Source organism: Chroicocephalus ridibundus, chromosome 17 (genome assembly GCF_963924245.1).
Source record: "Chroicocephalus ridibundus chromosome 17, bChrRid1.1, whole genome shotgun sequence".
Classification (NCBI taxonomy): domain Eukaryota; kingdom Metazoa; phylum Chordata; class Aves; order Charadriiformes; family Laridae; genus Chroicocephalus; species Chroicocephalus ridibundus.
This window is the reverse complement of record NC_086300.1, coordinates 3,616,018-3,626,043: the sequence shown is the minus strand read 5'-3', so window position 1 is coordinate 3,626,043 and position 10,026 is coordinate 3,616,018. Positions and strand designations below refer to the sequence as shown.

The window sequence follows — 10,026 nt, the reverse complement described above, 5'->3', positions numbered from 1 at the left end:
GCTCGCCTCGCTCGCAGACGCACTGGCCGCCACCCGCCATGTCGGACAAGATGGCGGCGGCCGCGGCCTCCCCTCAGCCGCAGCCGGGCCCCGGCCCGCCGGCGGCGGAGGCGGAGGGCGGGGGCCCGCGCGGCGGCGGGGCGGAGGGGGAGGCGGAGGCGGAGGAGTTCGGGTGCCCGGCGCACTGCTCCGACCTGGCCTGGCGGCAGAACGAGCAGCGCCGCCACGGCCTTTACTGCGACATCACTCTGGCCTTCGGCGGCGGGCGGCCCGGGACGGCCCGCGAGTACCGAGCGCACCGCTCCGTGCTGGCCGCCGCTACCGAGTACTTCACGCCGCTGCTCTCGGGGGGGTTCGCGGAGTCGCGCTCGGGCCGCGTGGAGCTGCAGAAGTGGAACTCGGAGGGCGGCCCCGACCCCGACACGGTGGAGGCCGTCGTCGGCTTCATGTACACCGGCACCATCCGCGTCAGCCCCGGCAACGTCCACGAGGTGCTGGAGATGGCGGACAGGTGAGCGGGGCCCGCGGCCCGGGGGGGCTGGAAGCCACCGGACCGGCGGCAGCCGGGCCCCGACATCACCCCTGTTCGTTTGTTCTGCAGGTTTCTGCTGACCCGGTTAAAAGAGTTCTGTGGAGAGTTTCTGAAGAAGAAACTCAACCTCTCCAACTGTGTTGCGGTGCACAGCTTAGCCCACATGTATTCCTTGAATCAGCTGGCCCTCAAAGCTCAGGATATGATCAGGAGAAACTTCCACAAAGTTATCCAAGATGAGGAGTTCTACACTTTGCCCTTTCACCTCATCCGAGACTGGCTCTCAGACCCGGAGATCACAGTGGACTCTGAAGAAATCCTCTTTGAGACTGTTTTGAAGTGGGTTCAGAAAAAACCTGAGGAAAGAGAGAGGTACTTTGAAGATCTCTTTAAACTGCTTAGATTGTCTCAGATGAAACCCACTTACCTTACTCGCCACGTCAAATCGGAAAGGCTGGTATCGAGTAACGAAGCCTGTGTTAAATTAGTGTCTGAAGCCGTGGAGAGTCATGCCTTGCGGTCTGAGAACTTGCAGTCCGGTAATCTACAACATTCCGCTTGTCCGGTAACGTTGTTGCCGCGTTTTGGACAAAACATGGATGTCATTATGGTGATTGGTGGTGTGTCGGAGGGAGGAGATTACTTAAGTGAGTGCGTAGGGTATTTCATCGATGAAGATAGGTGGGTAAACTTACCGCACATACATAATCATCTTGATGGGCATGCTGTTGCTGTGACAGAATCTTATGTTTATGTGGCTGGCTCCATGGAACCAGGGTTTGCCAAGACGGTAGAAAGGTACAATCCAAACAGGAATATTTGGGAGCAGGTCTCAAATCTAATAACCAGGAAGCATTCTTTTGGCCTTACTGAAGTTAAAGGAAATTTGTACAGTATTGGTGGACATGGCAATTTCAGTCCTGGCTTTAAAGATGTGGCCATTTATAATCCCGAACAAGATAAATGGCTTAACTTGGAGTCAGCACCAAAGATTCTTCGTGATGTCAAAGCTGTTTCTGTTGAAGACCGGTTTGTTTATGTCGCTGCTCGTACCCCGGTTGACAGTGATAGCGAAGATGGCTTGAGGGCGGTTATTATCAGATACGATGCTGAAACAAGGCAGTGGCAGGATGTGGAGTCTTTGCCGCTCATTGATAACTATTGCTCTTTTCAAATGTCTGTCGCTAACACAAACTTTTACCATACAGCATCGTGCTGCCCCAAGAGTTACCCTATAGATAATGAGGAAGCTAAGGTAAAGATCTCTGGGAGGGCCTCGGATGAGATTCTGGAAAGCTTACCCCCAGAGGTGCTTAGCATTGAAGGAGCAGCTATTTGTTATTATAAAGATGATGTTTTCATCATTGGGGGGTGGAAGAACAGTGATGATATTGACAAGCAATACAGGAAAGAGGCCTATCGTTACTGTGCTGAGAGAAAGCGCTGGATGCTTTTGCCTCCTATGCCTCAGCCTCGCTGCAGAGCAACAGCCTGCCACGTGAGAATTCCCTTCAGGTGCTTGCAGGGAACACAAAGATACCCCATGCCACAAAATTTGATGTGGCAAAAAGATAGAATAAGGCAAATGCAGGAAAGGCAGATGCAGGAAATGCACCGACACTCCCTAAGCTTACGGAGAATGCCACGCTCGCAGATTGAGTGCTAGTTTATGGAATGACACTCCTCCTGGGGAATCTAGGAAATACTGTGCTAAACCATTTTGTTCGGCTTAATATGTCTTTATAAGACATGAGGGTGTTGATTGGATTTGGTGTGTAAAACCAGCATCTTTTATTTACTGAAAATTAAGAATCAGAAATTGAGGGTGGATGGGAATTGAGAAACTACATGAATCCAATCCAACATTATTTAATGGTGCCCAGGGAAGAACTGTAGCCTGTAACGGGCTGTGAAATATCTCCAGGAACATTAAGTCTGTTATTTCTCTGTTCAGATCTTTGTTTTCAAGGATTTCTGTAGAGTTAGCCTCTAACGGTTCTATTTTGAAAATCAAAGATCTCAATCTTAATAATTTAGTGGTTACATTTGTGTGTGCTTGAAAGCACCTGTTTTATTTGCACTTACATATTGACATTCCTTTGATTCTCTACTTCTCAGTGACTAAACTTCACATATATTTGGTGTTAGTGTACTTAGCTTTCCCACGTTGGAGGCAAGTGCAATGGTTATAACTATATCTGAAAACAAAAGCACAATCTTTCTTTATAAAATTACTTCAGGATGTTTCTATGTGTATCAAATATTTTGTATCCGTATGGGGTCTAGAAAGGCTGCAGAGTTTGTTTATAAATGGGTAATTGGTAGAACATCAGCCACTTGCTAAAACAGAGAACTTGAGGCAGTAGATTTTTTTTAGGTATATCTGAAGATGCTTTGAGTTTGTCTTTGACAGCTTCATGAGAAACTTGGGTCAGCAATCAGCCTGATAAAAGGAGTGAAAACCAGCAAAGTAGCCACCCACCAACATTGACTACTCATTTCTATCAGTGTGGATTAGTAAGAATGAGATTCTTTCACAGTAACAGATTGGAACCTGAGCTACTTATAGATCCTTTCTCAAATGTTGCCTGCGTTTTAATTCTAATGAAAAAGTGATGAGAAAACCCCTGCGAGCCTGTTTCCGACCTGTCTTTGACAATCAGTACCCTTTTGCCTTCAGTATTCCTTCCCTGGAAGCTTACAGCAGCTGTGCTGCAGTGCTCCTTAACAAATCGGCACTTGGGTGTTCCTCTCAAAGTGAGGTAGTTGTGTTTCCATAGTCTCTGAATGTTTTAACTTCCCCTCTTACTGTGGCAGTAAGATTAAAGCCGATTTAAATACCTGTTGGCATTTTGAGGTGGTTTTACATAAATCAGTGCCCTGGTTGGCTCTGGTTTGCTTACTGCTGTACTCCCAAGGAACAGAATGTGGAATATTCCCTTTGGAGTATCGCTGCCTCTTAGTTAACTGTCACACTGAACACTCCTCCTCCCTGACCTGAGGAGCTCCAGGATGGTTTTGGTTACTAGCAGATTCAGTGCATCCTTCCTACCTCCTTTTCTTCCCCGTCCTTCCCTTCATTGGAATGTTTCAGGTTTTCACACGCAACCGAACTCAGGATCACAGGGAAGGGAAAGGGAGGAGTAACCAGGGTGTTCCAAACTTGGTGTAGCCAAATGTTGTTGGAGAATCTGTTGACTGTCTTTGGTTCGTATGATGATTTGCTGGTGGTTTTGATGTGGGTAACTTCTTTGCAAAAGAACTTCTAAACAGTTTGGTTTTTTGTTTTGTTTTTTTAATTGTTTAGCTTACTGAGCTGATACTTCTCATTTTCCAATTCAGCAGGCAACCTAGATCATATCTGAAACACCGGGTAAGTCTTTAAACCACATAGTGTGTAAAGGTTTCTCTGATGTGTACATCCCTTAACACTCCACGTTGCAGTTCACTTGCCACTTTTGATATCGATAAGTTGTCTTTGTGTAATAGAATAATCTAGCCTTATTTAAAACAAACACACACCTTGAAAATCTGACCAGTTTAGTCTCAATTTGCTCATCTGGGGTAACCGTGTTGTATTTTATTCACCCATTGGGTTGTTAGAGCAGATTAAATTGTATGATGCCGGCCTAACGCAAGAGAGGAAATAGGTGAGCTTGTTCAGGTGTAAGCCTGATGTCCAGCGGCGACTGTTACAAACCAGCCCATGCAGGCCTGTGAGCGAGGGGTTAATCAGTGGAGTGTGGCCCATGAGCTCTTGCGGATTTGGCTGGAGTAGTTTAAGAATTACTGCCCCTACAGCAGGGTTTGTGAATAGAAGTGTGAAAATGCCTCGCAGCTTTAGTACTAAAACCGCTGATATAACTTACATTTGTGGGAGCTGATTTTAAGATACTTTACCAGACTCTGCACAGAAGCAACGGAGAAGAGTTTACATGCTCCATCCCCTGACTTTCCTGTAGGGATTTAACAGGCTCTGTAAAAGCCCTCTTGTAGTCTGTCAACAAATACGGACCATTTGTAGGGAGAAATAGCAAGATTATTATTTCAGTTGGAATACGAACCAAATAGTTTGATGTGTGGCAGCATGCCACAAAGTTAGATGCAAGAACAAGCTTCTTGCACTCTTTCTTTTTTGAAGCAAAATTGATACTGCACTCACCATGAGAACTTTTGGCTGACGTAGAAGCTGTATAGTTTACTGAAAACATTCCACTCAAAGACGATGTCAGAACAGCTTAGGTTCTAGAGAGCTAACTTGTGAATGCCAGCCATGATTCTGTATGTGCTGCACGATATCTCTGTTTGCATGGTGAGTGGTGGGCACTGTGACAGCACTGGTTTGCTCTAACGTTTGCTATGCCAATTTTATGATATTTTTACGTAGTTGGGGTTATTTTAGCCTTGACTTGAAGCGGACCAATTGCATTGCACATAGTTTTTAACTGACAAGTGTAACTGTCCGTCGTATCACCTGTAGGTATGCGGAAGAATTGCTTTATTGACTCTGGCTGTAATTCAGCCCACAAACCTGCGAATCGCATACCAAATCCCATGTGGCCCTTGACTGCCATAGCTTGCTGGGTGTTTATAAAATGATGCTCTAAACAAAAGCCTGGGAATTTTTTCAGTATGTTTCTAATGGCTCGTTAAGTGTCAGTAAGATCCTGATATGTATTCAGTTAAGTATTCAGTTAGCGGGTTGACTTTTGGCCTTCCTCATGTGAAGGAACATCAGGTGGAGTTTTTCCTCTCCTGATGACAATCGTACCTCTATACTGGTACTGAACACGTGCCACGGAACGCATGTTTCACGTCCTTGTCTTTCTGCTCATAGTGTTGGTGGAGTAGGACACTTCCTGCCTAGCACTTGGCGGTCATCGTATCAATTCCTAGGTGCCGTATGTGGACATAATATTTTATAACTACCTGAATACTCTGTTAGTATGCTGGGTTTGTATGTCTTTTTGAGAAGACTTTCTCTTGCACAGAGTAGGATACCACTCCAAAAATGAAGAAAGCATGCCAGCGTTTTAGCATGCATTATGAATAACTCTGCCAAGCATTCTGCTATACTAGTTCAATATAATTTTTCTCCATTACAGTAAATGTTAAATCAGAACTATTGGCTCAATTTGTCTGTCATGGAACAGACTGATCGCTGCTGGCAAACTGAGTCACAAAGAATTACAACTTTTTAGGTTCTTTTTAACAGAACCCTGTAAGAGTATGGTGTAACATTTAGTGGGCTTAAACAAGCAAGCTTAAAATAAATGGATTTATTTTCAGTTATGCCCACATTATGTGCAGGTATAAATCCTATCTCTAATTTGACAGCCCTGAGCGGAAGTCTGATCCAACAGGTGCTCCTGGGGATCTGATCTTATTGCTAGTGTGAATGCAAAGTGCGGAACTAATGAGATGTTTGAAGACCATTAAGAATCAGATACTCCTCATAGGTCCATGTCACTGTGGGGCACGGCAGCTGTACCCTCCTGTCGCTAGTAATGTAGACTTCAGCAGATGGCTCGGGGAAGCAGCACTCCTGTACTTCCTTCCAGTGAGGTCAAGTAGTAAGTGTGTAGAGGCCGTTGGAAACAAACCCTACTGTAATGTTCTTTCCCTTCAGTACACTGTACTAAAGTTTATTGTAATAAGTGAATGAATGAATGAAAATAAACCTTTTATTTCTCTAGCATTCTGGTGTCCCTTTGGTTTTTGAAGTTGCTACGTAGGCTGTGACTGATGTGCACGTTTTGTGGTGCCATAGAATGCAAGTTTTCAGCGGTAGTGATTCTTTAGGCCTGTATCAATTGTGGTTGGGTTTTTTTTGAATAAGTGACTACATTCACTTCCTGCTCAAAAGAGTTTATTACCTGAGTGGAGCTGTTTATACAGGCAGGCTACTTGTTGAAGAAATGACCCCGACTTCCCTTGAAGATGTGTCCACGTAGTAGTCTCGTCTGGCCACGTACTCCCTGATGTTCGCTAGAGCTGGCACCACACAGCAGCTCAGAGCGCTGCGGTTGATGCTCATGTCCTCAATATCGTACCACGCGTCAGCGTTTTCGTCATAACACTCCACGTGGGAAACAGTAGTAAAGCCGTTAAAGCCGCCAGCCACAACCAAAAGGTCATCCACCACCTCAATGCCAAAGTTGCTGCGAGGACTGAACATGTTGGGGATGTTGCGCCATGTGTTGGCAAGGGGGTTGTAAGCTTCCGCGCTGCGAAGGCGGTTGACTCCATCGAATCCCCCGACCTGGGAATGCCAAAGGTACAGAGTTGAAATGAGCCTTCCCTCACCGAAACCGTTGTGCGCACAAGTCGGATGGTACCTGGTTGTAAGTCATGTCTTTGCTGCAGCTGCTTAACAATTATCCACATGTTTTCCAAAACCTAAACTGTGCAGGTGATAATATCCTTGGGAGGAAAAGCGACCGTCCTGGCTCTCACTTTCTTCCCTAAATCTCCCTTAGAAGCAAATGGCCAGGCTGCAAATCTAGGAAATGCCGATGAGGCAAAAGAAGGAGTGCAGGTGCTGGGCAGAGGTGCCGCTGCTGCCTTACCGCATACACTTGGTTTCCGTACGCAATCACTCCTACTCCACTCCTCCTGCTGTTCATCGGGGCGATCAGGGTCCATTGGTGCGTGGTGGCGTTGTACGCTTCGGCTGTGATCAGGCATTCGGTTCCGTTGAACCCTCCACAGATATACACCTGTTGGCAGGAGGGAAAGCGGGTGAGCAGGGCAGAGAGACCCTCGGGGGAGAAGACATCGAGGAGAAAATGAATGGTCTGGCTGGGTTTTGGGGGGAGTTGTTTGTTTGTTTGGGATTTTTGCGGGGTATTTTTTTACCACTTTTCTCTTTAGATGACAAACTGGGAGCGGTAGCTGTGTTTCTCCCTGGCTGAGCTCCATGGGAGTCCCTGCCCGGGTCCATGCTACAGGACAGGACAGGCGCTCGCTCGCTGTGTGATGCTGCGTTTGGTTCCTTGTCCTTCTCCCCACACTCCAACCTTAACTGCGTTCCATTTACCTTTTCGTGCAGCGTGGTCGCGCTTGCGTCACTTCTCCTCTCATGCATGGGGGCAATGAGCGTCCACTGGTTTGTCTCGGGCTGGTACCGTTCCGCTGTGTTAAGGCGCGTCTGTCCGTCAAAACCCCCCATGGCGTAGAGGAAGTCGTTGAGAACGGCGACGCTGACGTAGCAGCGCCGCGAGTGCATGGGGGCAACCTGCTGCCACGTTTTGCTCAGCGGGTCGAACCGCTTGACGCTGCTGAAGTAATCCATGCTGTCAAATCCCCCGATGACGTAGACAAAGCCGTTAAAATAAGCAGTGCCGTGATAGGCAAGGGGGCTTTCCTGCTCGCACGTGACGTTCACCCACTGGTCTGCCCGGGAATCGTAGGTCTCGATGGCGTTGGTTGGGCTCCCCCCGCTCCAGCCTCCGACAGCAAATAGGACAGCGCAGGGCAGGCGCGGACGGGTGAGCAGGTGGGTGAAATCAGAAAAGGATTGGCCATACATATCAAGGTTGTACATTTCCGTCAGGGCTTTTATGATGAGAGCTTTGCATTCCTCGTTGTCCTGCACGTACTGGTGTGTTTTGACATTGTTCATGAAATAATCTGCGTGCATCAGTGCCAGTCTCACCTGACAAATGCAAAAAGGAGGTTAGAATATTAATGCGGGTGCTTTAGACCCTGGTACCCGTTGTGGAAGGCTCCGATGCTGAGCGGCTTTGCCTTCGGGCTCCAGTGTGGTCCAAAGCTCAGTAGAGGACCCGGGGGCTGGGCCAGCACCCACCTTGCCCAGCAGGACTGCAATGTGCTGCCTGCGGTCCTGCGGGGCGTGATCAATCCACTTCAGAATGGCCTCAAACGCAGTTTCTTCTTGTCTCACATTGAGCTCATCCTTCTCCAGGATGTGGGTGAACTCCTCGATGGAGAGGTCTAGAAACTCCGTAGAAAGCCTGGTCACCTCCTCAAAGTGATGGAGGATGAACACGCGGGCTGCTTCTCGCAGTTCGGGGCAGTAGCAATAGTCTGAGAGTCTGTAGATGCCAACGCAATTTTCTGAGCACATCTGGGAATATAAGAACTCGCAGCAGAGTCTCACGATGCCCATGACGTTGAACTGGTCGGCTGCGGTCAACAAACTTTGAACGTTGTCAGCTGTGACTGGTACTGTCCTGATGTAGGCGTACTCAATGATGAGGCGCATCATTTCAGGTGAGGTGCCCTCGATCTTATAGACTCTCCTCTCTGTGTCGCTCCAGTTGCTGGCAAACAAAGCCCTGAAAAAACCATGCCGTGCTGGGGGGAGAGCAGCTTTGCTGCACTAAACCCTGACCCCGTTGTCCCCCAAGCCCCCTACCCCATGCCCCGAGTTGGGCAGTTGCAGCAGCCCTGCTGGGAGGCCGTGGAGTTTATTAATTCGTGTTTTACGAGCTGGTTATTTTAGAAAGGAGTCACAGCCCCTGGCTGTGGACAGAGCGCCACAGGGCGAGTGGTCACCCTGCTTCAACAAGGACAGCAGAGTGGTGGTGTGCGGGGCAGGAAAAGCTCACGGATGAGCCCGGCTGGCCACGCTCCAGCCCCGCACCGCATCTGGGGCTTCGCCAGACACCGCTTCCAGCGCTGCTCTTCCATCCCAGGTTGTGAATGAGTCCTGGTGCCCCGGCAGGTACCGGGACTATGGGGAGCTGCTGGAGGGGAGTTGTAGTGCCAAGGGAGGCACTGGAGATGCACTAAGGCAGCGTGACACAGCCTGGGGAATCCTGCTTGTCCCCATGCCCTCTTGTTTCAAACACCCACCTGAAATAGTGGCTGCAGCTACAGAGGATGTTCTTGTGGGCATTGAATTCCACACCGTCCACGCTGATGGTCACGTCGCAGAGTTTCCCTTCCAGGCGAAGCTCATTGAAGACGGCACAAGCCATAGCGCTCATCTTCCTCTCCATGATGGAGGATGAATACCCGGGGGGAGCCGAGCCGTCGCACGCGTCAAGGCCCAAGGCAGTGGAAGGTGCTTCTCCCTGAGATGCCCCAGGGCTTTGCCCTTGCTCTCCACCATCGTCTCGGAAACTCTGCCTGTCTGGTGGTTCTGGAATACAGCCCACAGTGACCTCAGAGATGCGGGGGGACCCGGGGGTGGCTGAGAGCCCCTCTGCAGGTGATCATAGAATCATGGAATATGTTGGGTTGGAAAGGACCTCTAGAGGTCATCTAGTCCAACTCCTCCCTGCAGTAAGCAGGGACATCTTCAACTAGATCAGGTTGCAAAGCCTTTGACACTGTGCTGCATGACATCCTGGTCTCCAAGTTGATAAAATATGGGTTTGATGGATGGACAATTCAGTGGATAATGAACTGGCTTGACGGCCGCACCTGAAGAGTGGCTGTCAATCTGTCCGTGTCCAAGTGGAGGCCAGTGACAAGTGGAGTCCCTCAAGGATCAGTACTGGGACCGGTCTTGTTTAACATCGTCA

The 10,026-nt window shown here is 48.7% G+C and overlaps 2 protein-coding genes across 3 annotated transcripts; one reads left to right on the top strand and one right to left on the bottom strand.

The window, feature by feature from the left end:
• Positions 1-6,230, top strand: KLHL11 (kelch like family member 11). 2 transcript variants are annotated; one of them, XR_010073609.1, is made up of 3 exons: positions 1-511; positions 602-3,905; positions 5,992-6,230. XR_010073609.1 is itself a non-coding variant. In XM_063354809.1 (2 exons), exons 1-2 carry the CDS (start codon positions 39-41, stop codon positions 2,196-2,198), a joined length of 2,070 nt encoding a protein of 689 aa, XP_063210879.1. In that variant the 5' UTR covers positions 1-38; the 3' UTR covers positions 2,199-6,230. The 2 variants fall into 2 exon arrangements, 1 of the variants encoding a protein (XP_063210879.1); XM_063354809.1 differs by having other exon boundaries at positions 602-6,230.
• A 192-nt stretch (positions 6,231-6,422) lies between these two features.
• Positions 6,423-8,832, bottom strand: KLHL10 (kelch like family member 10). Its single transcript, XM_063354857.1, has 4 exons — positions 8,343-8,832; positions 7,572-8,189; positions 7,102-7,251; positions 6,423-6,794 (listed from the first exon to the last, which is right to left on the bottom strand). Exons 1-4 carry the CDS (start codon positions 8,760-8,762, stop codon positions 6,423-6,425), a joined length of 1,560 nt encoding a protein of 519 aa, XP_063210927.1. The 5' UTR covers positions 8,763-8,832.
• Positions 8,833-10,026: the final 1,194 nt, after the last annotated feature.